Below are 27,156 nucleotides of genomic sequence, written 5' to 3' on the forward strand. Positions count from 1 at the left end.
CCCCTATCCCCAGATTACCATTGATTTACTTTCTGTCACTATAGTTTAGTTTACATTTTCTTCTTTCTAAAGGAAAAGGCAACCTACAGAATGGAAGAAAATATCTGCAAACCATGTATCAGATAAGGTGATAATATCCAAAATACGTAAAGAACTCATACAACTTAATAGCAAAAACACAAACAACCCAATTAAAAAATGGACAAAGGACCTGAGTAGACATTTTTCCAAAGAAGACATATGTATGACCAACAGGTACCTGAAAAGGTACTCAACATCACTAATCATCAGGGAAATGCAAATCAAAACCAAAATGAGATATCACCTCACACCTATTTGAATGACTATTGTAAAAAAAGACAAGACATAACAAGTGTTGCTGAGGGTATGGAGCAAAGAGAACATTTGTACACTGTTGGTGGGAAGGTAAAATGGTACAGCTAATATGGAAAACTATATGGAGGTTCCTCAAAAAATTCAAAACAGACAACCATGTGATCCAGCAAACCCTCTACTCAATATATATCCAAAGGAAATGAAATCACAGTCTCGAGGAGATGTCTTCACTCCAGTGTTCACTGCAGCATTATTCACAATTGCCAAAGCAAGGAAACAACCTAAATGTCCATAAATGGATGAATAAAGAAAACGTCCTGTATATACGTACAATAGAATATCATTTAGCCATGAAAAAGAAGGAAATCCTGCCATTTGCAATAACTTGAATGAACCTGGAGGACATTATGCTAAGTGAAATAAGCCAGACACAGAACGATAAATGCTGCATGATCTCACTTATATGTGGAATCTAAAAAAGTCAAACTCATAGAACCAGAGAGTATAACAGTGGTTACCAGGAGCTGGGGGTAGGGGGTGGGGAGGGAAAATTAGGGAAATGTTGGTCAAGGGGTACAACCTTTCAGTTATAAGATGAATAAGTTCTGTGGAGTCTAACACACACTAGAGTGACTGTAGTTAATGATATTGTATTGCATACTAGAAATTTGCTAAGAGAGTAGATCTTAAGTTTTCTCAGTATACCAAAAGGAAAAAAAGGGTAACTATGTGAGGTGATTGATGTGAGAATTAACTTGACCATGGGAATCATTTCACAGTGTATATGTATTTCAAACCATCATGCTGTACACCTTAAATATATACAATTTTCATTTGTCAATTACACCTCAATAGAGCTGGGGGGAAAAGAAAAAGAGTATAAGCCATCATTGTGTTTTGGCTCCAAAAGTGATATTAAAATACAGAAAGAGCTTAGAGTATGGGATGGAGGTAAGGAGACTTGAAGCTGTAATGGCACAGAGGATACAATGCTTTTAGTTAGACCGTATGGTCGTTCAGGGTGGCTTGGGTTGGGGGACTGATGGAGATTAAGGAAGACTAAATCAGCACCCTCACTGTCACCTCTTGATACCACCACTGTTTGACTAGCACACTTGAAGTCTACGTTAATAGGGATATATTGTCCAAAGGGAGGGGATAGTCCCTCTCTTGCCCCCTGGGTGCCAGATGCTAGAGGATATAGATTAACCAGAGTTTGCCTAGAGAAGAAGGGAGAAAATGATAAAAGGATTGAAACTACATCAAAGTATTAGAGAACAGAGTACATAGAATTGAGGCTGTTAAATTTAGAGAGGAAGCATAGCACCTCCCACGTAGAGGATGTTTCCACAATGTAAGAACTTTGAAGACATGCATTGTCTCCAGAGGAGAAGAAATGGATAGTAAAAGATCGCCGGTCATAACGAGAAAAACTCTGTACCTTCCCTTCAACTTCAATCACACCGTTTCTGTGTGCTACAGTGGTGATATAGCTTAAGCACTGGAGCCAGACTGCTTGGGTTTGAATTCTGTCAGGGCCACTTATTGGTTACGTCGCCTTGAACAAGCTTCTTATTCACTCTACATGCCTCAGTTTTCTCATCAGAATAATGAAGATTCAAAATAGTTTATCCCTACTAGAGCTGTTGTGAAGATTAAACAAGGTAATACTGGAAAGTGGCTACTAAGTCCAGAATAAATGCTCAATAAATGTTTTTTTATTGCACTTGTCTTCTCACCACCTCTTTGATGACTCCTGGGCAGTGAGGGACAGGATTGCCCACTGAATGACCCTGGAGGTTCCATCTGGGTTGTCAGGCAACAACCATCTGGGACCAGTGGCTCCCTCTCCTTGAGCAGGAGGAGCTGTACAGGATTGCAGCCTCTCTAAGGACACTGGGTGCTAGTAGCTGACATTCCAAGAGAGCTCTCCTGAACAGCTGGCTCCTGAGTCTGGATTATTTATGAGGCAAGCTCTCACGCTTGCTCCATGAAAGGGTAGGGATCCCTTCCTGGAACACCACCACGCTGTGCCCTGGCTTCTTGAATGCTTCTTGGTGGAAGGGATGAAAAGGTGGGATCATGTATCTCATCTTGTTGGCTATGACTTTCTTGTGAAGGCTGCTCTGTGCCCACGATGTGTGTCGTGGTGTTACCTTCACCTACCTCCCCACACCCTTCTCTGAACCGTCTCCTCACCTTTATTGTCTGAGAGCATGGCCCCCAGGGTGAGTCCTCTGGTATGCTCACCCCTCCACGATTTAGTCTGCTCCCGGGGTTTCAAATGTCACCCTTGTGCTGAGGACTCTTGTCCAGGCCATGTCCTCAAGTTCCAGGCCTGGCTGAACATTGTCACTTGGACCTGGCATCTTAAACCTTCAAAATGTTCAAAACCGAGTTGATTTTTAGATTTTCTTCTTCCTTCATGAAAACAAAAATAAATGAAAAAAACCTTATCCCTCCTAGGCTCATTAATTTGGTAACTTGTGCTGCCATTTATATTGTCACCCTGGCCCAAAATCTTAAGGTTCCTCCCTAGACACCTCCCCCATGGACAGGCATTTGGCACAGGTATCTGAGTCACACCGCATTGCCCCCTGCCTTCGTCCTCACTCAGTGCCTCTTCCGCACCAGGATCCGCATTCTGATCTCTTTCTCCTCCATTCCACCTGAATACTCTGTCCAGTTAATTTCCTCCCCTGCTCAAACACTGTCAATGCCTCCTTATTACCTAAATATGTTAGCACCCTTCGCTCTGGCATTCGAGGCTCTCCACAAAACTGTCCATTTCTAGATTCAGCTGCTGCTGCTCCACTGTCTATACTCTGAGCCCAGTCAATTGAGGAGCTCGTGCTTCCTTCCACTGTTTACACTCCTTACACTCCAGGGTGCTGCCTATACTGTCTCCTCCCCTTCAAACACCCTCCCGAACCACCTCCATCCGTCACAATCCCACACATTACCCAGCTCATCTCAGATGCCCCCCTCTCTCTTGTGAAGCCTTCCTGTGAGCCTGTCTCCACTCACACTTTGAGAGCAGAGCTGTGTCCTGGTTCATGCACTTGTTATTTTGCATTGTATTGTCATCACACAAACACCTGTCTAATTCTCCTCCCAATTAGCATATATACTCTTGAGGTCAAGAGCCATTGGTTAGAAGCAGTTTGCACAAGGTGGTATTGCATTGGCCCTCCGGAACTTGTCTATTGACTGAATTGAGCAGGGGCTGATTTGCCTGGAGAAAAGAAGGCTCAGAAGACAGGGGACTGGCTTCATGTGCCTGTAGGGCTGTCTACGGTTGACATTCAGCACGGCCCCAGGAGGACAGAGCTCAGACCAACATCTCTGCCTCTCGGGAGTATCCTGGCTCCTTGCACAGTGAGAGCTGTCTCTGGGGAGTGTGAGTTCTCTAGCACCCATCCAAGGTAATTAAACACTTCCTTGCCTTGGCTCTCTTCTCCACCTTTAGCCCTCTGGCTCTTTGAGCTCTAGGCTCATACAGAGAGATGCTGTGCAGCGTTCAGAAAAGAACATGTTGGGCATTTGCTGCCATCTAGTGAAGGAAGCATGGCTCAGCCTCTTGCAGAAGCCAGAGGGAGGGATCCTGTGCTCTCCCCAGAAGCTGGCTCCAGGAATCCAGCACTGGCGAAAGGGGACCATGTGGGGGTGGACAGGTGTGTGTGAGAAGGGCAGAAGCTATTGCACAGAACAGATTATATTCAAGCCCCTAAATTGTAATCTGGAATAGACAAGACCATGTCCTTCCAGACCCTCCCTTACCTTCAGCCAGGGGATATCCCTAGTAGAATCAGGGCCAGCCATCTTTTCCAGAAGACTTGGTAGGGATCCATAAAACACCCAGAGTTCATAATCGGAGGCATCTTTTAGGGAAGACACAGGTAATCCCCAGGGCCTCAAGCAGAACTGGCCATGACTTTAGAACTGGTGATTTCCACAAGGCTCTTGCAGCCCTATATGGGAGCCCTGTGGCCCTGTCTCAAAAGTGCCCTTGTTCTGGCCATTCCCCTGCCTCAGCATGGCACAGAGGCTCAGGCTCCACCTGCTGAGTGACAGCACACTCACCGGGCTATTGTGAGGTACAGATGAGATTATGCGTGGCAAACACTTAGCCAGTGCCTGACACATAGCAAATGCTAAGTAAAAATTAGATATTGATAATAATTAGATAATGATATTACTACTTTTTGCCAACGCTCCAGAGCACAAGGCTGCCTACAAAACTCAGGCCCTGGACACGAATACATTGAGTCACGGTTAGATCTTGTGCACATTGTAAATAAGCACCCCCTCCGTGCACCACAGTATCTGGCATTGGCCTTACCTCCACTGGACAGTGAAGGGCAGGGCAGAGGCTCAGGCCTCAGACTCCAGGCTGCTTACAGACACATCAACTCCTCCAGTCTGTCTGAGATACAGGATTCCAGGACTATTTCTGCAGGGTTCTCCTCCAAGCCTAGATTATCACAGTGTAGTTCTTTGTCCCCAGTCCAGCTAATGTCTTGTTTGGCCTCTGGGCATCTCCAGTTTTTAGGGAGGTCCTGGGCTACTCCTGGGGCCAGGCCCTTCTGATCGACCTGGTTGTTCTCTGGGCTGTGTTTGATGCAGACATTCAGCCAGAACTGAATGTAGGGCTCATCAAATGACTGAGGTCACCGGCTAACCAGTATGTCTTATGGCTCCCCTGCCCTGGGGTCCAGGTGTTGTTAAGGGGTTGCTCTCTCCATCCACGTTGCGCATTGCAGATATTTTAACCAGAGGTAAGTGAGACTGTCTTACTGGTTCCAGCCAGTGGTGTGCTGAGCCAGCTCCGGGCAGCTCGCGAGAACTGATTGTGGACGTCTCTTCCCAACTCTACGTTCAGAAACATGTTGGTAGCTTGAAATCAGTCATGATGGGAGTATTCACCACAGAAATCAGTAAATGCTACAAATCATGGCTTTTTTTTCCTGAAGAGCAATTGTTATACACTTATCAGCACACCACTGGCTCCCGCCTTTAATTCCAAGCAAAGTACCACATTTAAACCACTACTCACACAGCCACCAAACAAGAGGATTTTTAGTGTAGTGTCTGAATGAAATGCAAACTGAAAGTCTCATTTATTTATTTTTTCCCTGGAAATATATAACAGAGATTGCAGCTGGTGAAAGATACGGTGGTAACTGACAAGTCATGACCATGCTTTTAGGTTTGAAATAAACCCCAAAAGTTTAATGCTGGTTAAAAAAAAATCTGCAATAAGTATTTATTGGCAGGTTTTGAATTTTCACTTAGCATGCAGAAGAGTTATGTGTGATAAGCCATATATTTTATTGGGGAAAACATCAAACAAAGGTGTTGGATACTGTACTTAAGAACATTTGGAAAAACACAATTTAAAATGTTAATGTTTTCTGTTTCTTATTAGTTTCTTTTGATATAATTTGAACTGTGCTTCAATCCTCACATTAGTGTCCCCTACAGCAGCGGTCCCCAACCTTTCTGGCACCAGGGACCAATTTTGCAGAAGACAGTATTTCCACAGACTGGGTTGCGGAGGGGTGGTTCGGGTGGAACGCGAGTGATGTGGAGCGGCAGATGAAATCTTGCTGGCTCACCCTCTGCTCACCTCTTGCTGTGCGGCCCAGTTTCTGACAGGCCACGGACCGGTAGTGTGGTCTGCAGCCCAGGGGTTGGAGACCCCTGCTCTACAGCCCATTCTAGTGTCTTTTTCCTGGTTAAAACAGTACCGGTGGTTATAGTCGGGCAGCCTTATCTTATATCTCTATAAGAACCATTTGAAGTGAACTCAGAAACACCATTTCTTTTAGCCAGAAAAAGAAAAATGGAATGGCTAGTTCAGTGAGTCCACTGCTTGTTCGCACACTGAGCTGTGGACCCCTTGGAGCTCAGAGGCTGGAGGCAAGGCTCTGAGGCTGTGAGGTAGGGGTGGAGGTGAGGGGCTCAGTCGTAGTGGACCTTGCCCTCGGCCACCCCAGAGCTGGACAAGTCTCCATTGCAGAGTGTCTGGAGGGGTGAATGAGGCCTGTCTTCCAAGGTACACTTGGTCTTCATCATGTACTTTCGAAAGGCCTTTTGAATTACAGCAGCACATCTTTCCTCTTCCTTCCTCTTGGTGGTGGTGACTATGGGTTCATATAACTTCTTGAAAGGGTTGGCTTCCATGAACTTCTCCTCCATCACTGCTTTCATGCTATCCAGGCCACTGGACTCACCAAGTACCCTAGCAGTGAAAGCGAACAGGATATCCAGACAATGAAGGCGATCTCCGCTCACCATGGGCAAGTCCATGACTAAAAATTGGTATTTATTTGGCTTTGCCACACGGAGAGGCTCAGGAAGGGCATCAGCAAAGTCAGAAAGAGCAGAATATTTGATAAATTGTGTTGCTTCCGGGTCAAACTTTTCCCAGACTTCGTAGAATATTTCAAAGTCGTCTTCACCCAAAGGGTCCTCACTTTCTTCAGTGGCTATATTGAAGTTTTCTAAAATCACAGCAATATACATGTTGACCACGATGAGAAAGGAGATGATGATATAACTGACGAAGTAGGTTATGGCTATGGCAGAGAGGTGACAGTTCTCTGACTTGGGGTTACATGAGTCTTTTGATTGCAACATGGGGCTGAGGAGGGCATCCCAGCCTGCTGATGTGGTTATCTGGAAGAGGCAGAGCATGCTGCCTTTGAAAGTTTTGAAGTTGAATATGTCATCAATTCCAGACTCTTCCTTCACTTTGCAAAAACAGTTCATACCAAAAATGGCATAAATAAACATAACCAGAAAGAGTAGAAGACCAATATTGAATAGAGAGGGAAGAGACATCATTAGCGCGAAAAGGAGAGTTCTGATTCCTCGTGCTGCCTGAACAAGTCTCAGGATTCGGCCAATCCGAGCCAAGCGGACAATTCTGAAGAATGTTGGAGGGAAAGGAATGTGTGCCTGGGTTTTCAAGGCAGAAACAATTGTACCTTAAGAGAAGGAGAAGGGTCAATCAATTTCCAGCAGGCAGACTGACTGACATAGCTTCTCTCTGCTGCCTTGAATCTGAGTGGAAGCAACTTTCTATCATTACTTCTTAATTTATGTACAAAATTAAGATTTTTTTACCTATATCAGGGAAAATATATATCTGTGCCTTAAGTTGGAGAATAATTTCCAAGGTTCGTACAGTTTTAGATGGGACTTTAGATGGGATAGGACATCTAAAATACTGAAGACCCCCAAGGAAAAGAAATAAAATGCTGTTTATGACAGGTTATTTTATTAGTTATCGTATGCACTTGAAGTGCATTATCCATGTTGGGCATTTAAAGTTATTCATGGGGTAACAAATATAAGTTTTCCATATTTATTGTATATATAGAATGGAAAACTACGGATGGAGTTATTTAGATTAGAATGCAAGGAGAAATTTCTGCTACTGAAGGTCAGCTTGAGCCTAAGTTAACAGTGGAAGTTGTATGATCCCAGCCCAAAACTTCTTAAACAAACAGGTTCTTATCATAGAGGAATTTGAACACAGCCTGCTACAGGCGAGGACAGGGCTGGAGAAAGAGGGTGGTGTTGGGATGTTCATTTTGGGGCTAAAGCTGCCATGGATCTTTCATCTCTGTCAGTATGCTCATTCCAAGTTCTTCTGGAAGACCTAATTCAAAAAGCTTAAGGGACTAAATTGGAGACAGTTTCTCTGATGTTGTAGATACACCAGAAATAGCATCTCAAGCAAAGGTTTCTGCAGACTGCTAAATATTTGGCCTAAAATGTCACCCTGTTTTCTCATTGCCTGCTCTGCAATCAAGTGATACAAGAATTTAAAACAACTCACATTTTGGCCCAAATATTATAGAATGGCTGGAACATGCTTGCCTTGTATAAGACATGGCCTGGTTCTTGCTCTGGGGATCCTCTAAGGTCATTAGGGGTGATGGGTGGCCAACACTACCTGCCATCACCTAATGACTAAAGAGAACTAGTTGGTGATATACTTCACTGACTGCCTGATTGTATCAAGGAAGTTTAATTCATATGCTAATTGGGCAGGCAACTCCGGTGAGATGTGGAATTGACTACAAACCAATTTAGCAGCAACTGGAGGAGGTCCCTCCTTTAAGGCCCACCTCCTCCATGAATATTTCTTTGAGTAATCAAGCCCAGAGTAATCTGTCTTTCCTCTGAGCTCAGTTCTTTTGTGTACCATGTGATTTGGGGTTCGATCAATTTCTCTTTTTCTGATCCCTTAAGGTGGTAGGTCTTAATACCTCAATTGGATTGTAAACCCCATAGAGAGAATAACTTTGACTCACACTCATTTTGTATTTCTCTAAAAGCTCAGGGGAGAGCGTGAGAAAATGTAGAGGCTAAGGATTGGATGGCAGATCAACTGGCAAAAACATAGAAAATACTGCCCACATTGGTGAGTAGGACTTGGCTCAATGTGTGGACCTTCTCATCCATTGGAACAAGATGCTATACAGTGCTATGCAGTGTAGCTGCAATCGCTTAGCAGTTGTTCATAGGACAGAAGTCAGAGATATTTCCATGAACTCTACAGTGCCTGGCACTGCCTGCAAGAAGGTCAGTAAAGAGTGAAATGAATGAGCTGCTCTCTGCATATTGGAGGAAGAGCCCTTTAAGTGCTCACAGGGCTGCCCCAGACTCACCCTGTCATCATTTTCTAACTTTACTGCTGCTGTCGATTTCACCAGGAAATGACTAATAATGCTTGGAATTGACTAATAATGATTAACAGTCTATGTAACCGTAACCATGTGGAAAGATCTATTACTAAACCTTATCTACATAAACTTTATGGCTTAGAAACCAGAACAGACTATGAACTGTACCATTCATTTTCTTGGTCTCTGAAACATCTGCATTGCTGCTGTGGTGATAGGAACCAAAATATTTTGATCCAGCATATCTGTTTAATGCATCCTTTCTGAGATAGCACAAAAACTTCCACTTGTGAAATCACTTTTCATTGTCTTCATTGCTCTTTGAACTATGAGAAGAGCCCCTGGGCAGTTTTACACAATTATAAAAAGTCAAATTATCAGTTTAGTTAAAAGCAGACTTCAAAAACCCAGAGTGAAATCTTATAGCTTAGTCATGAAGAATTTAATTTCAAAGTTGATGTGTGTGTGTGTGTATGTTTTATAAAAAGGTATATGACAATAACCCTCTTTTTTTCCCTATTCTTCTTCCATAAATCTTATAGTTAATTTCTGCCTGTGGTTAAGAAAAATATGCTGATTATAGAGTGAGACTGGTTGGTGAATGGGATCCGAGCAGTTGAGACAAGTGTAGTTCCCACTGTGGTTTAAGTTAACATGAGATACAGAATAAAGATAAAGCATTACTTGTCCTTATGACACACTCTTGCAAGCCCCATCTAGGCTGGGCCATGGAGGCCCTGTATAAGGAGGAGGTACGGGAAGGCCTGGCAATGTCACGGGTGCACAGTAATTGTGATCTGACATCAACATGGATTGTGAACTAGGGAAAAACATGGAAACTAAATGCCAAATCCTTAAAACAAGAAATGCTCTTTAGTTGCACAAGAAAGGTAGAACTTTGACTCAACTCCCTGGATAAAGCAGGTAGCCCCACAAAAACTTTTAAGTCATCTTAATTTTGTCTACCTCCGTTGAATAAATTATCCACATAATTATTTAACTCTATTTCAATTGTGTAGATAGTGAAGGGAATGGAAATTACTCTGTGTCTCCTAGCAACTCCCCAAAGAGAATGGCATCAGTTCATCTGTCTATTTTTTCAGAAATCACATTAAGCTTAATTTTCTGCTTTGTGGATGCTCTGGACATAATTCCAAATGATAAGATTTATAAGTTTACTTCTGGCTCTTAGATTAAAGCCCCTCTGGCTGCCAATTTTACTTACTAACAATAGAAATGACCACGATCACACAATCAAATAAATTCCAGCCACTGGTGAAGTAGTATTGCCTCAAAGCAAAGATTTTGATGAGACACTCAGTTGTAAAGATGGCCACAAAGGCCAGGTTGAGACGCTCAAGGAAGAGTTCCATGGCTCTGGACTGGCCATATGATTCAGCCATCATGCTAACCATGTTGAGGAAAATGAGGATGATGATGATGATGTCAAAGACCTGGTGTGTAACTAGGTCAAAAACAAGACCCTGGCATTTGTTCTGAGGAAAAAAAAAAAAAAAAAGGAATCATAGATCATTTTGAGTTGTAGGAATGAAATCATATACATTAAAAGGCACATACAGCAGCATTTGTCCTCTCTTACAATTAAAGCAGTTTCTTGGAAAATGCACAGACCTTTTTTAAAGGGCAAGAAATTCTTCTATAGATATTTTTTCATTTAATTTCATTAAATTTAATTAGATAACTGATTTTAAGTTGTAGGCTTATAGCTTTAATTCCATTTTGAAGCCAAATAAGTAAATTAATTAAATTTTTAGTAACAACATAACTTTGATGTGGTGGATGATTTGTTTTTGCTGAAATAAAATAGCTCATGTTGGATTTAATCATAAAAAATGAAGTTCGGTCTCTGTATTTCACCTGCTTCTGTATTTTGACTTCAATAATTCTAATGCAGAGAATACTTGCTCACATAATTATGTTGGACAAAAGAGAATTAACATCTCCAAGCCTCCATTTGTCAGTTCAGAATAATCAGACCTTATACTTAACCAAAACTCTGTATTCAAGCAATTCTTGAATGCCAATTTTCTAATTCTTGTTCACTTAAAGATAAGGCTAGATAAATGGGATTCTGATCCAACGATTACTAAAAATGGAAACAGAAAAACTGATTATTTCACGTTATTACTGATGGTAAACTTGCATATTGGTTTGTACATGGATGGCCTGCTCCAAAGTAAAAATGTGCTGATTGCTCTGGTACAGGTTCTAACTCAAGTTTGCATGTCTAATCTACCATGTGCAGTGAAATGACTCAATTATTCCACTATTTTCTTTAATTTAACATCTATAACGCACCACTTTGTTCCTTACTTAAGTGGAAACTTTTCTTAAACACAAACTCAGACACTGATATTGTATGGCATACTTGGCTATACACTAGTTGTTTTACATTATATGTATATATTAGATTATTTCATATTACATATCATCTAATCAAAGTATACATATAGTATTCTATTTAGAAACCTCATAGACCCCCTAAGAATTCATCTTTATAACCCCTGGCATCTGTTAAGGTAATCCAGGCAAGAGATGATGTTGGTCTGTGGTGGTAACAGTGGAGAAAGACATGAGCATTTAGGTTTAAGAACTAATATGGAAGTAGAAGCAGCAGGAGTCAGAGAATGTTTGAATGGAGTAGGTTATGGGAAAGTTAAGGCTGAGGCTATAATTTCTGCTTGGTGGAGCATTCAAACAACCAGAGAACAGGGGATGAGGAGTTCTGGGGGAAGATGATGAATGTGTCCTGAGCACATGGAGTTTGAGGTGCCAGTGGGGCATCCAAGGGACATGGGCAGGTAGAGGTATTGGTCTGGAGCTCAGGCAGAGAGCTGGAATGCAGATGTGGAGTACAACAGCACCAGTACTGATATGAACTAAAACCAAGAGAATGAATGATATCACTCAGGGAGAGCAAGGGCAATGAGAAGAAAGAGGGTCGGGACGGCAGTGGTAAGATACTACCTGTAAGTTTGTGTCTTTCAAACTTTGCTCCAGGAGCCCTAAAGCTTTTATCAAGGAGTCTGGAGAAGAAACTTGAATGTCAAATGCATTTCCTATGTGAGAATGCATCCGGGAAGTCAGAAAGGACCTGGAGAAAAGATACTTTTAAGGGTGCTCTCCAGGGAAGCAGAACGAAGGCTGAGAATAAATGTAAGGAACGGTAAGCATTGGCCTTACAGTTCAACCCTAATATTTAGAAAATGGAGATTAAAAGTATAAGCTACCAAACGTGGTAGATGATCAAAACACATTCTATGTAATTTTAAGATGTACAGGGACTCCTATACCTCAGGATAATTTTTAACCCCAGTAATGAAGCTACCTTGTGGCGGTACCTCAGGTAGAATCAGAAATGATTCCAGATTTCTTGCTCTTACTGCTAGAAAGAATATCCATCACTCCTCAGGTTAAAACAGCTGTATTTTCCCCTCTATGCAATTGCTATTCCTTTGTTCCAAAGGCCAAAAGATAATATGTAGACTTTAGAGATTAAAAAAAAATCTGTGGGGAGGTAAAGTTGTGAGTTAAGGGCTAACAGCTGATTTGAAGTCTTAGCTCAAACTCAGGGACACCAGGGGATATGCTTTTGGGTTTATCTCATGCAGAACTGCTCTCTGGAATACAGAGGTTAAGATAAATGTTCGGCATTAACTGGTGAGTTGTACGTGGCTGTCGGAATCACTCATTGTGAAATCTCGATTGGTGAGCCATGCAGGAAGGGCTTTGGGATAGCACCTACTCCCCGGTAAGCCATGTAACAAACAAGTTATAAAAGATGGTTAAGGAATGGAGGTGGCAGCTTCCCTTCGTTAAAGCCGTCCATGCCCACTTCAAGCTCATCTCTCGCATCCTAGCATGTCCAGTGCAGTGGAGAGGCCTAGAAGCTGCATCCATGCCACCGCAACTTCTGTTCGGCTGTGTGCTGCACTGCTGGCTTCATATCCTTCATGAAGTAAACTGGTAAATATGTGTCTCAAGAGTCTTTAAAAGTTAATTCCAAATCTGGGACCAACTGGTACTGAGTCGGTTGTTGCATAGCATGCACATATAAATAAAAATTGTCTGTCTTTTTTGTTGGCTCAAGTTCAAATAAGAACTTCAAAGTGAAATTAGTACTAGAAAGTGAGTTTGGTACTTAAAAGCTAGATCTGACTTAGGTAAAATGAAGTTCCACATACTGTCATCAGATGAAAATTTCCCAAATATATTGATAATTTTATCATTAACCCTTTTGTAAAAATTCTTCATTGTATAAATTCTAAACACTTGGCCCTGACATTTGTAGACATTTTTAGTGCAACACAAATGTTTAATTCTAGTGGGATGGATTTTGTGTATGCCCGAAAACATGCTCTTTTATTCAACAAATAACTACTGAGAACACACTTTACTCTGTTCTGATTGCTGGGAATAGCAGGAAATTAAACATACCTTTGATAATTTGTGGTCTCATGTTTGAATGAAAATCTCCAAATCCTCTACATGTATCAGATATCAAGCCCCTCTTCCATACTGCTTTCCCAGACTTTTCGGCCCCACGGAGCCTCCCTGTCTTGAAAGCCTTCAAACTCACTTGTCAGAGCTACCAACTGTGCCTGTTGTATTACTTTATAATCTAATGCTCTCAAATTCCAGCTCCTCAATTAGACTGTAAGCACAGAGCAGTCCTGTTAGTATCTTGTAAGGCAGGATTCAGCAAAATATGGCCCACAGGCCAAATATGGCCCATCACTTGTTTTAGTGTAGCCCGTGAGCTCAGAATGGGTTTTACTCAGGATGACTTTTGGGAGAAAAACACAAAAGAATAAAATTTTGACACACGAAAATTATATGAAATTCAAATGTTGGTGTTTATAAATCAAGTTATACTGGAACACAGCGAAGCACATTTGTTCTATATCGCCGACGGCTGCTTTTGTGCTACAACATCAAAGCTGAGTAGTAGCAGCAGAGACCACATGGCCTGCAAAGCTTAAAATATTTACTGTCTGACCTTTTACAGAAAAAGTGTGCACGTTCCTGACATAGAAACTTTATCATAAATACTTGTGAAGTGGAAGTGAGTATGCATGACCTCAACTTCATACCAGAAAAAGTTGGTAAAAGATATTATAAATACATTTTCAATTGGCCAAAAGTAAATTAAAACTAACTGCTAAATTCACATCATTGCAATGAGTATATACTAAGCAGCTATTGTGTGCTCACTAAAAGGTAAATTAAAGTTGTTGTCCAAGCTCTTACTATTGAATTTGAATGTCTAATCTTCCGAAGGACTTGAGCCATACATCAGTGTACCTGGGTTCATACTGACTTCTTAGGTAAAGTCTATAAATTTAAAAATTAAAGGAGAATGGCACTACAGATATGAGTTCCTCATAACCACTTAATGCATCTATGTGTTTAGAATCAATCAACTGCTCTCACCAGAGGCCTTGGGATGGGCCTTTGAGGTTTTTTGGATCCTAATTTTTTCATTGCATTATAGTATTTCTTCTGTTCTTCTGTCAGAAAGATGTCTTGGCCACCTAAGTATATGGAGAAGATGAGAGCTAATTATCATTAACGGATTTTTGGAAACAAGTTCTGAATTTTCAGAAATAGTTTTAAAGTTATATTACATTCCTATCAATAATTCCTAAAATTCCAATGGGAAGCAGAAAGAGACTCTGGGGGAGGGCTGAAAGGAAATAGGGTTTAAATTAAGGAAGAAGGGAAAAATGTTACTTTTATCAGTTACATTTCTCTTTTTATAATATAAACAAAGATTACAAATTCTTTGCAAACAACCACAGAATCTTTACAAAAACTGAATATATTTCAAGTTGTATAAATCAAACCACAATGAAACAAAAATAGAAATTAGTAACAAAAATTTAAAGAAAAAATCCTACAAAGTGACAATTAAAATTCTCCTAAATATGTGAATGCATATATGACTACTAGTAAAATTTCAGAAAAATCTGTCCAGAGCCATTCTCAGAAAAAGAAAAAAAAAATAGAGAGCTTTAAATGTTTTTACTTCTGGGGAAGGAAGAAAGAATAGAAAAATGAAGTAAGATTTTCATTTCTGGAAATTGGGGTTGGGGAAGTCGTAAAACATCTAGAAACGTGGGATAAAATGGAACAGAATTCCTTTAAAAGACATAGCTGACATAAAAAGAAACGAAATTCAGTTATGTGTAGTGAGGTGGATGGACCTAGAGTCTGTCATACAGAGTGAAGTAAGTCAGAAAGAGAAAAACAAATACCGTATGCTAACACATACATATATGGAATCTAAAAAAAAAAACAGTTCTGAAGAACCGAGGGGCAGGACAGGAATAAAGACGCAGACAAATAGAATGGACTTGAGGACATGGGGAGGGGGAAGGGTAAGCTGGGACGAACTGAGAGAGTGGCATTGACAAATATACACTACCAATGTAAAACAGATAGCTAGCGGGAAACAGCCACATAGCACAGGGAGATCAGGTGCTTTGTGACCACCTAGAGGGGTGGGATAGGGAGGGTGCGAGGGAGACGCAAGAGGGAGGGGATATGGGTATAGATGTATACGTACAGCTGATTCACTTTGTTATACAGCAGAAGCTAACACAACAATGTAAAGCAATTATACTCCACTAAAGATGTTAAAAAAAAAAAAAGAAATAGCTGAACTTGCACAAAAGTAAGGTACATCTCCATCGTCTGAAAATCAAGAGAGAGCAAAAAGAAAGAGTAGTAAATTAGTCCTGAAGCCATGGCTGGCCTAACGGCATTTGCTAATCTCTGTAAAAACAAGAATCTTGGGATTTAATAACTACAAGGGGGTCATGGGGAGAAGGCAGTGGGGTTAGGCCAAGGACCCTGTGTGAATCTGGAGCTCTCCAAGTGCTGCCATTAAAGGGTGAAGAAGAAAACCAAACCTGTCTGTTGGCAATGGAAGACAACCAGAACACTGTCTCAGTCTGTACTATGGGTAAAAACCCAGTCTTCCCTGATAATTTGTGAATCCAAGCCTGCCTTGATGAGGGTGTGTGGTTTGAATTTACACCACCAGTATGGACCAAAAATATACAGCCCTAGGACAGTCTTTTCAACAAATGGTGCTAGGAAAACTGGATATCAACATGCAAAAGAATGAAGCTGAATCAGTGCCTAACATCATATAAAAAAATTAACTCGGGGCTGTCATGGCGGGCTTGCTGAAGAAGACCACTGGCCTTGTGGGATTGGCTGTATGTGAGAGTCCACATGAGAGGCTAAAAATATTGTATACAAAGATTCTTGATGTTCTTGGACAAATCCCTAAAAATGCAGCATATAGAAAGTATACAGAACAGATTACAAATGTGAGGCTGAGTATGGTTAAAGCGGAACCAAATGTTAAAAAATTAGAAGAGCAACTTCAGGGAGGCCAAATAGAAGAGGTGATTCTTCAGGCTGAAAATGAACTAAGTCTGGCAAGAAAAATGGTGCAATGGAGACCATGGGAGCCTTTAGTGGAAGAGCCTCTTGCCAACCAGTGGAAATGGCCAATATAAACATCATTAAATGACTTGTGTGTTTATGGGAAACTGATGTAATTAAATATTCTGTTGTATTAAAAATATTTCCATATTATTGACATCTTATAATCAAGAAAACTGATACAGAACATATATAGGAGACTTGATAAAGTCGTTGATTATGTAATAGGGACTTGTGAATCAGTTTTTGATTTGTAGAGCATTCATTCAAATTATTTCAAAAATATTTTTTAAAACAGAAATGTTGTGGGAAGATTTGAAAGTTAATTGGAAAAATTCCTATAGATCTCCAATGCAGGGGCCATATTCAAAAGGTGAAGTATTTTTAGTAGTATCTTCAACACATCATTTAATTTTTTTTATTCTGAAAAACATAAAAGGTACTTAATTATTATTATTGTTTAAACAAATTTATAGGCCACTGTTTGAAGTGAAGTAGTAAGAAAAATACCTATCAAATTAGAATTCATTGTACACTTGAGAAAATTGATTTGGTATTTGAAAGAAAAATTTTTATTTATAGTGGTAGTTGGAAAAACTTTTCCTTTTGTCTCATTTTTAAGGAAGTTAGCTTTCTGGCCCTTTGCCTTTAGTTTTCTTGATCAACTGAAGTACAGTAGGATAGAGATAGAATTTCTGTAAAAGAAGAGACACTAAGAGTTCTTAAAGTTTATCTGACTTACAGATAGGCTTATATTCAAAACATCTTAGTTGTATGGTTATAACTTCAAAGTGGAATCATTAAGTAGTTTTCACTAATTTCCAGTATGAGTGCAGCTGGGTATCAAACAAGATAAATGCTGTTCAAAGAAAGAAGCAGTTTGGTAAGTTTAAGGTTAAACAAAAATAAAATTACTTTTCAGATGTCCTCAAAAAAAAAAAAAAAAATTAACTCGGGCTTCCCTGGTGGCGCAGTGGTTGAGAGTCCGCCTGCCGATGCAGGGGACACGGGTTCGTGCCCCGGTCCGGGAAGATCCCACGTGCCGCGGAGTGGCTGGGCCCGTGAGCCATGGCCGCTGAGCCTGCGCGTCCGGAGCCTGTGCTCCGCAACGGGAGAGGCCACAACAGTGAGAGGCCCGCGTACCACAAAAAAATAAAAAATAAAAAAAAATAACTCAAAATGGATCAAAGACATAAACGTAAGATCTAGAACAATAAAACTCTCAGAAGAAAACATAGAACAAAAGCTTCACAACACTGGATTTGGCAGTGATCTCTTGGATGACACAAAGGCAAAAGGAAAAATAGACAAATTGGACTTCATAATAACTTAAAAATTTTGTGCATCCAAGACACTATCAATGAAGTAAAAAGGCAACCCACACAATGGGGAAAATATTTGCAAATCATGTATCTGATAAAAAATTAATATCCAGAATATATAGAGGACACCAAAAATATAACAACAGAAAGACAAACAACCTGATTCAAAAACAAGGGCTTGAACAGACATTTCTCTAAAGAAGATATATGAATGGCCAGTAAGCACACGAAAAAAATGTTCAGTGTCACTAATCATTAGGGAAATGCAAATCAAAACCAAAATGAGATACCACCTCACATCCATTAGAATGGCTACTATCGAAAAAACAGAAACAAGTACTGGTGAGGATGTAGAGAAATTAGAACCTTTGTATACTGTACATATTACCATATGATCCAGCAATTCCACTTCTAGGTATAGACCTAAAAGAATCAAAAGCAGGGTCCCAAAGAGATGTTTGCACACCTATGTTCATAAGAGCTTTATTCACAATAGCTAAAATGTGGAAGCAACCCAATTGTTCATCAAAAGAAGGATGAAAGAGCAAAACATGGTATATACATAGCATTAAATAGGAAGGAAATTCTGCAATATGTTACAACATGCATGAACCTTAAGGACATTATGCTAAATGAAGTAAGCCAGTCACAAAAAGACAAACACTATACGATTCCACTTACATGAGATACTGAGAATAGTCAAAATCACGGAGACAGAAAGTAGAATGGTAGCCACCAGGGGCTGGGGGCGAGCATGGGGAGTTATTGTTTAATGCATGTAGAGTTTCAGTTTTACAAATGAAGAGTTATGAAGATGGATGGTGATGATGGTTGCACAACATTATGAATGTAATTAATACCACTGAATGTACACTAAAAATGGATAAGACGATACATTTTATGTTATGAGTGTTTTGCACAGTAAAAAAAAAAAAATTGAAAAAAAGAACAGCCCTAGAAGTTAACCAGGTTTTTTCAGGATGCCTGGCAGACACAAGTGTCTTCAATAATCTTATGCATCATGATAGTATTAATACTATTATTATGAGACTGTCCTATGTGTGTGTTGTGAGATAAATAAAATGAGTAGTTATGGAAAATTTTAAGGTATCATCTTTTGTACCCATGAGAACCAGTGTGGAAAAGAGGAGATATAGATGTACTGGTTAAGTGAAAACCTTGTAGTCATGAATTTGAATGATGAGTATTCATATTTCCACATATATATTTCCTTGTAGTCCTAAATTTGAAGTAGCTCTGTCCACTGAAAAAGTCTCAAAATAATCACAATAAGCATTCCAGACTGTCTTGGAACACCACCTCCCAGCACAACTTAGAGAAATGGCTGATTCCAGATCTGGGGCAGGAAGGGTACAAACAAGGCCTAGAACATATTGTCATTCCAGAGAGCAAGGAACTCATCCAATGGGAGGACCTTATTTGAATCCTAATTTGAAAAGAAACAAACTTTAATATCAGTCAGTCAATCAATGAAAGAATGAACACAGATTTTGAGAAAATAAAAGACTGGAGGAAATTTGAACACTGACTGGGTTTTTGATGAGTTTAAAGAGCTCATATTAAACTTTTTAGATTTGATAATGGAATTGTAGTTATATTTAAAAAGAGATATGTTCTGAAATATCAGTGAATGAAATAATATGATATCTGTGATTTGCTCTATAAAAAATCCGGTGGAAGGACTGGGTGAGGGCATAGATGGCATAAGGATGTTCTTAAATCAATAAATGTGCTGGGTGATGGATATTTTAGGTTCACTCTACCATACTCTTGTGCATGTTTGAAATTTTCTGTAATAAAAAGTAAAACAAAACAGAACAAAAATGCTATGGACTGATCAAAACAGTGATTTCAAATGTAAACATAAATCTAAAATCACAAGGCCTGACATTCAAATTGTAGATGCATATTACAGAAGGGACACCACATAGTACACTCCTGAATAACAGCAGCCATAGAGTTGCCTGGGACCGTGAATGATTCTCCCAGCAGACACAAAGAAAGCTCAACAGTATCAGGATACATTGTGGATGAATTAAAAAAGTTCAACAGAAAAATAAAAGTGAGCCACAAAACAATTAGGAAAACCAAAGGTGAATATTTAGTTACCTGATTTTAGGACTGAGAAATGCCTTCAGTATATAAATGCAAGAAAAGAAGCCAAAAAGGACAAGATTGAAAGTTTGACTTCATAAATATGCTAAATGTCTATAAGTTAAAACTGTCATTACAAAAATGTAAGAAGCAAGTCACAAATTGGAGTTACTACATAAAAACATAAGAAAAAGATGATAATGTCAATTTTAAGAAGAGACAAAGACAGTAAACAGATAACTCAAGGAAGAAATACTTATGGCCATCAACCTGTGAAAAAGTGTATAACTTCATAAATGGTCAAGTGAATGAATGTAAAACTATGAGATAACACTTTTACCCATCGAGCTGGAAAAGATAATTAAAAATTACAAAAGTCAGAATGATTAGAACAGAGTAAACAGGCATCTTCATATCTTGCAAAAGGATGGGACCCAGAACAGCATTTCTGACAGGTAATTTGACAATATATCTTTAACGCCTTAAATTCTAGGAGCTTTTCCTGAGGAAATAATCAGAGATACACAGAGAGAATTTTAAGAATGTTCATGATTATTTTAGAAGAGCAAGAAATTTGGAAATGACCCTAAATGTCCTTAAAAAGGGGAGTGGGGGGAATGATTAGAACAAATTATGATCTATCCATAACATGGGATGAAATTCAGCCCTGAAAATTCTTATAACAAAGATGATCTTATGACATGAACTCATAACTAATGGAGAGGATAGTTAAAAGTATTACATAATTTCAACGGTGTAAAAGAAATATTTAGTTAAAGAGTAACAGGAAAAGATGGTACCAAAATGACAAGGCTTAATCTAAAATGGTTATTATTTGGCAGTCATCTTATGGGTGATTTAAATATTCTTTTTCTCTTCCTTTTTTTCCACATTTACTACAATGCTCCTATAGATTGTAGAATCAGAAAAATAAATATCTGTTGTTACAATGCGTGGGGAAAAAAACTCCCTAAAAAAACCTGTCTCTTCCCCAACCATCTTCTTTCCAAGTAAGTTCAGTAAATCTGCTGAGATTTGGGTGTTGAGAGGCAAGACACAAGTTTACTGAAAAAGGAGCGTTTACAGATTTTCCTGTACTTACAATGGTGTTACATCCTGATAAACCCATTGTAAGCTGAAAATATTGTAAGTTGAAATGCATTTAATACACTTAACCTACTGAACATCATAGCTTAGCCTTGCCTACCTTAAACATGTTCAGAACACTTACTTTAGCTTATAGTTGGGCAAACTCACGTAACACAAGCCCTATTTTATAATAAAGTGTTGAATACCTCATGTAATTTATTGAATACTGTACTGAAAGTGAAAAACAGAATGGTTGTATGGATACAGAATGTTGTAGGTATATATCGATTGTTCACCCTCAGTGAGTGCGTGGCTGACTGGGAGCTGTGGCTGCTGCTACCCAGTGTCACAAGAGAGTATTGTACTGCATATCTCTAGCCCAGGAAAAGATCACCATTCAAAATCTGAAGTAAAGTTTCTACTCAGTGAGTATCACTTTTGCATCATCATAAAGCTAAAGTCGTGTAAATGGAACCATCCTAAGTCGGGAATCATTTGTACTCTTTTTATCCTGGATAACAGGGTATGCTTGAAAGGCTACAAAAATATGACATAAATACTAATCCTGGTAATTATTTTTCTATTAGAGTTCCTTTGTTTAAGAGGGTAGGGTGGAGAATAAAAACAATGATTTAATAAAACCCAGCTGTTTTAGTTCCTTTCCAGCCATATCCTCAAGACTCTTCTCCAGGAGGGTCCCTCTTTGTTCTCATGCAGATGATAAAGGCTACTTTGCACTACAATTTAGAACAGATTTATGCTCCATTCAAGCTCTTTGGAGAAGACAGGTAAAAATACCAAATCAGGACAACCCCCATACTTATCTTTTTCTGCTGTTGGTTGAAGTTGTCAATAATAACACCAATAAAGAGATTCAGCGTGAAGAATGAGCCAAAGATGATAAAAACTACGAAGTAAACATACATTAATGAGTTCTCCTCAAACCTTGGCTGTTGTCCTTCCTGTTAGGGATTTTTTAAATGAGAGAAGAAAACAATTACTGGAGAAAAACATGAGCCATCTCAACTGCCTGGTAGCAGCTGCATTAACCACTCAGCCTCCTCCAGTCAGCCGTGGCCCTGCAGGGAGCCCCTCTCTCCTCTTTCAGCTTCCCCCAGCACAGCTTGAGTGGTACCATACAGTGGGGAGGGGGTGTGGTGGAGGATTAGGCTTTTCCTTCTAAGCAATGGAGAATCATTGAAGGGTTGTGAGGGAGGAGAGTGGCATGATCATATGTGTCCTTTGAAAAGGTCTCTAGGATGTCCATATGGACACATAATTGGAGGGAGCCAGATTGGAGATATCCACCAGAGAAGGGACATGTTCACTTCAGGGGATTGACTACCAACCCTTGTTGAAAGGCTGTATCCTTCAAACAGGGCTCACTACTGTATTTAGCCTGTGCTTGCATCCTGTCACTCTTGAATTCCTAGTGCCTGGCATAGCTTGTGACATGTAGGTTCTCCACACACATTGAATGAGTGGATGAATGATCAAGCTCTAGAATGGACAAGAATGGACTATAATCAAGCTCCCCTAGCTTAAGGCATGACCAAAAGCATCCAAGATCTTCACATGGTCATTGGTTTTATTAATTTTGGGGATAGGTGGCAGGAGCATCTCTGTTTTCTTTCCCCTGATCACATTCAAAGATAGAGATGAATGTTGATAGCTCTGTTATGTGTTGAATGTACTCATGATACTTGTTTTTCAAAACCCACCATACAGACTAGTGTATTAGAGGTAAATATTTGAAACAATTATTTTTCTCTTTTGCCTTGAAGAGTACCTGACCTTAGTCCCAGTTGGCTGGAAGCATCTACTTGTTTGAATTAAGGATAGGCATTTAGTCTAGAAACAATGTAATGGAAAGAAGCATTAATATTCAGTATCTGACATTGAAAACAAGATTATGCAGCAGGCTAATCATCTTGCAAAGGGAGGTTCAGACAGAAAGAGGAACACAGAAAGGATCACCTCACTTGTACCCAGGGAACTGTCAGAAAGAGAAACAGAGAGAGAGAGAACATCGGAGCTGTGAGATGTGTGTCCTGATTTTCCCTTCTTTGGGTTTGGAGAGGGGGCCTGGGGCCCAGTAAATCGAGGGGAACATGGAGAGCAAAGAATGTGTGTTCTGGCTCAACTTCGGTATTTTTCAAAGGGAAAACTACTGCTGGGAAGGCCTGGGATACGTTGGGCAGGCAGGATGACTTAAGAGACTGGAGTAGCATAATTGGGCAGACAGCGGTCTCTTGAACCTTCTTTAGTTCTCGTGGCTTGGACGTGGGGTTGACAGCCATATGCCTGCCATTGTGGGCTTCATAGTAAGGGGTGGGAGTAGACTGCTGAGTCAGGAGACCATATGAAGGATATGGCAGAGAGTCAGTGTTTGAGGCTAGGAGGAGTTGAAGGAGGAGAAAGGCCCATGGTTTCACCAGTTGCAGCTTCAATATTTGAGAACAGTAGGATGCTCTGTGACTACACAGACAAAGGCCATTATACTAGCACACACCAGTTAGGATATCCCAGGACCACATCAGGTCAGGCACACCTCCACACACCTCCACCCACCCATCATTCACTCAAGGAACATATATAAGACATATACTTCTTCTGTCATACATAAGATCTCTTCCCTATCCCCTAGCTCCACCTCAAGGCAGATGGATGTCTAAGGTAAACTGAGGTGAAGTTCATATATTCATATAGACAAAAAAATAAGCACATTAATATTTTTAAATATTTCCTTTGTTATAAATTGCCTCTACTACTACTATATCACTATTCATATCACCTCTACTGCTACTACCAGCTGTACTGAACATCTACTATGTGCCAGGCATCAACTCTGTATACTCTCAAACAATAACACATATGTGTGTGATGGTAGGAAAAAATAAACAATGCTGATTCCATTCTTGATTCAACCATTTGCTCTCACTATGACTTTGGGCAACACTCTTCCTTTCTATTCCTCAATTTTCCCAACTGGGAAATAGAAATGGACTATTTTGCTGAGTACTCTTCTAACCTTGGGAATCCATGATCACTTTTTATTTAACTATAATTTGACAGTTGGTAATTACTAGAAATCCCCTTATTCTCTGGAGAACCTGGAGCCATTGAAGGGTCTCTTGCTCAGACCTAGTCCAATCTTAAGGTTCTCTCTCCCACAGTCAAGAGCAGGTACCCTTTGAAATTTGGCTTCTGCCTTTCCACTCACTTGAAGAGGAGGTGAGAGAGGAAAATCAAGGCATCCTGTGATTCTGTTGCTTCTGGCTCCACCTCCTACATGAGTGGTCAGTATGGAGAAAGAGGACTTGACTTTGTAGCATGCTAGGATGTAATACTCATAGGAGGATGAATAAGAATCCTTTTAATCCCTGTTTCATAGTGTTTGTCCTAATGAAAACAAGGCAAAGAATCCTGGCCACTGGAATTATGATGCAGGAAGTTCTGGGCTGTCCATGTAGTCATGATATTTGATCCTAGCACTCTAGAACATGGTAGAACACAAGCTCACCCCTCTGGAATCAACAGCTGCATACATAATATCCATCCAGCCCTTAAATGTTGCCTGCAATGAAAGCAGAGGAACATGAACGTAATTATAGACTTGCCATCAACAGACAAGTGCCATACAAAAGCCACAAGTCCAGTGGGCAGATGTACATAAGACAATGTCCCACCCTTCCAGGACAGAATGTCCGCATAAAAGAACAGCAGAAGGAAATTCAAGGATAGATGTCTTGGATTTTTTTTTCTTCATTTTCATAAGACTAAAAGTTTAAAAACAAGAGAAAATTTCTGCCTTAAAAATTGCTAAAGAAGCTATGAACCAACTGCTGCAAAGAGCCTGATTAAGGCTCTTTCCTGATTCCACATCTGTTTGCACTATCTGTCCAAAACCTTGCAACCACGATTTAACCTGAGACTGACTTCCCACAGGGAACTGTTACTAATGGGGTGGCTTAGCATCTGAGGCTCTACGCCTCTCTGGCTGGAGCTCAGGAGAGCAAGGCACCATTTAGGACAGAGTGAGAGGTCCAGACCCTTATGGGATATCGCCTGGAGGTTGAGGCTCAGTAGAAAATAAGGTTGGAGATGCTCGGTGCGGAACAATTCCAGAGGGCATTAGCTCCCATGTGAGAAACTGGGATTTGATTCTCTTATCTCAATAGAGTCTCTGTATTTTTATTAGCTGAGAAATGGTTTATGCTTCTTTTAAGGTTTCTTTCCCCAGAGTGAAAAACAAACCCACAGCGCTTACCACTTGCAGCAGCGCGAGGTAAGCCATTCCCACATTGTCAAAGTTGACTTTCAGGGTGAACCAGGAGAAATTTCCACTTTCACATTGACTCCGGTTTGCAACAATGTTGTAATTTATAACTGAGTTTCCATCTGTTACATTAACACATCTTCCAAATTTTCCAGAAAACAAATTTACTCCCAGGATACAAAATATGAGCCAGAAAATGAGGCAGACAAGCAAAACATTCAGGATGGCAGGTATGGCACCTATGAGAGCATTAACTACCACCTTAAGGAAGCAAAACAGAAGAAAAATATAATAGACGTGTGAGACTCAAAAAGCTCTTGATCTTCCCAGGATGGGCCTAACGTGTGGGGCTGGATTCCTTGGAGCCCCGTCTTTACATTCCAGCCCCGAACCCACACCCCACGGCAAGCCCTGCTCTCAGCTCCATACATAATGGGTCCTGTCTGTTGCCACAGGATCACTTGAGAAGTGTCCTCTGATGATGGTGTTACGAGACTTACGGGACACCTACCCTAGGATTGAAGGGAAGCCAGAGCCCATCTTGGCTGTCACAGAAGCACTTTTAGGTGAAGACTGTATCTTAGACTTTTCTCCATCTCTGAAATTCTAAGCAGTGGGCTGGATGGGAAGGAGTCCAGGAAAAGCTTGGCAATTTAAGGGAAGCCCAGGCCAAGAAGAGCAGTTGGCTTCTCTGCCTTTCCCTGCTAGCTGACTTTCCTCCCATCCATCTGAAGAACATACCTTCATTCCTTCAAACTGGGACAGTGCTCTCAGAGGCCTCAGCGCTCGCAGAATCCGGAAGGACTTCAAGACCTTTAAGTCGATGAGACTGGTCACAGAGACCTGTTGGGAAAAGAAGCCACAGGTAGTGCACCTGACTTGGTGCCCAGAGAACCCAGTGGGGATTAAGAGCTGTCTTTCTGAGAGGCAAACTCATTGTGCCCACAGTGGATTATCCAGACACAGAAACCAGCCAGACCCTGATGGAAGGGGACGGCAGGTGAGAGGCTATTTTCCTCCTTGCCTGGTAAAGCTACAGCCCATATGGGTGAGAACAATGCATTTACACGATTTGCTTGATGAAAGACAAAGAAAAGCTGAGACACTGTTGTGAATTAAAGGAAACCAAAGAGACATGACAATGATAAGTCATGTGAGGTCCTGAGTTTGATCCTGGATTGCAGTGGGGGGAAAGGTGATGGTGTGTGGGTAGGGTGAATTAGCCATAAAGAACCTTGTGACAATTGAGAAAATTTGAAAATGGATGTGGGTTTTAGTATTGGATCATGTTAAATTCCTAACCTTGATAACTGTATTGTGACTGTGTGAGATAATATCCTTGTTCTTAGGAAATACACACTGAAATGTTGAGGGCTAATGGAGTGTGATGCCTGCAACTTAATCTCAAGCAGTTTAGGGGGAAAAAAATAGAAAAAATGATAAGGCAGATGGGCTGCAATGCTAACAATTGGTGAATCTGGGGGAAGAGTATAAGGGATTCTTTACACTACTTCTTGCAATTTTTCCATATGTTTGAAATGATACCAAAATCAAGTTATGAAGAAATAATTCTTTGTTTGCTATTATTTCCCTCCATTCAGATAGCTCCCATTTGGAGAATTAAATCCAATTTTCTCTCCTAACGTACTTCTTCCCTATGGGAGAGGACTGAGGATTGGAAAACTCCGTAAATACACTAACTTAAAACTCAACAAACCTGCTGAGCTTAAGTTGAAGGCCACTATTTGCAGATCTTCAGCCATTCTTATTGATTATGCAGACTCTTCAGAGGCTCAGCTTAGAAGGGGAGTGGCTCAGCATGACAGGAAGTGAATTA

General features: G+C 40.4%; 2 protein-coding genes across 2 annotated transcripts in view; one reads left to right on the plus strand and one right to left on the minus strand.

Annotated features, from left to right (window-relative positions):
* Positions 1–5,477: 5,477 nt before the first annotated feature.
* The window catches only part of SCN11A (sodium voltage-gated channel alpha subunit 11), a 78,422-nt gene continuing 56,743 nt past the window's right edge, over positions 5,478–27,156 (minus strand). Inside the window, exons 22-28 of the mRNA XM_060162191.1 lie at positions 26,061–26,162; positions 25,311–25,580; positions 24,564–24,617; positions 21,861–22,002; positions 14,490–14,590; positions 10,261–10,531; positions 5,478–7,328 (exon numbers count right to left, since the gene is read on the minus strand). Of these exons, the coding sequence (XP_060018174.1) occupies positions 6,301–7,328; positions 10,261–10,531; positions 14,490–14,590; positions 21,861–22,002; positions 24,564–24,617; positions 25,311–25,580; positions 26,061–26,162 (1,968 nt within the window). The 3' untranslated portion in view covers positions 5,478–6,300. The remainder of the gene's footprint in view (positions 7,329–10,260; positions 10,532–14,489; positions 14,591–21,860; positions 22,003–24,563; positions 24,618–25,310; positions 25,581–26,060; positions 26,163–27,156) is intronic.
* On the plus strand, positions 16,233–16,667 carry LOC132528039 (NADH dehydrogenase [ubiquinone] 1 alpha subcomplex subunit 5-like). The gene has a single exon (XM_060164062.1). The coding sequence runs from the start codon at positions 16,238–16,240 to the stop codon at positions 16,586–16,588; it is 351 nt and encodes a 116-aa protein (XP_060020045.1). The 5' UTR covers positions 16,233–16,237; the 3' UTR covers positions 16,589–16,667.

Source organism: Lagenorhynchus albirostris, chromosome 10, assembly GCF_949774975.1.
Source record: "Lagenorhynchus albirostris chromosome 10, mLagAlb1.1, whole genome shotgun sequence".
Lineage (NCBI taxonomy): Eukaryota > Metazoa > Chordata > Mammalia > Artiodactyla > Delphinidae > Lagenorhynchus > Lagenorhynchus albirostris.

Bases quoted from the DNA above. Each gene is read 5' to 3' on its own strand.
- LOC132528039 (XM_060164062.1), top strand. From the start codon at position 16,238: ATGGCGGGCTTGCTGAAGAAGACCACTGGCCTTGTGGGATTGGCTGTA.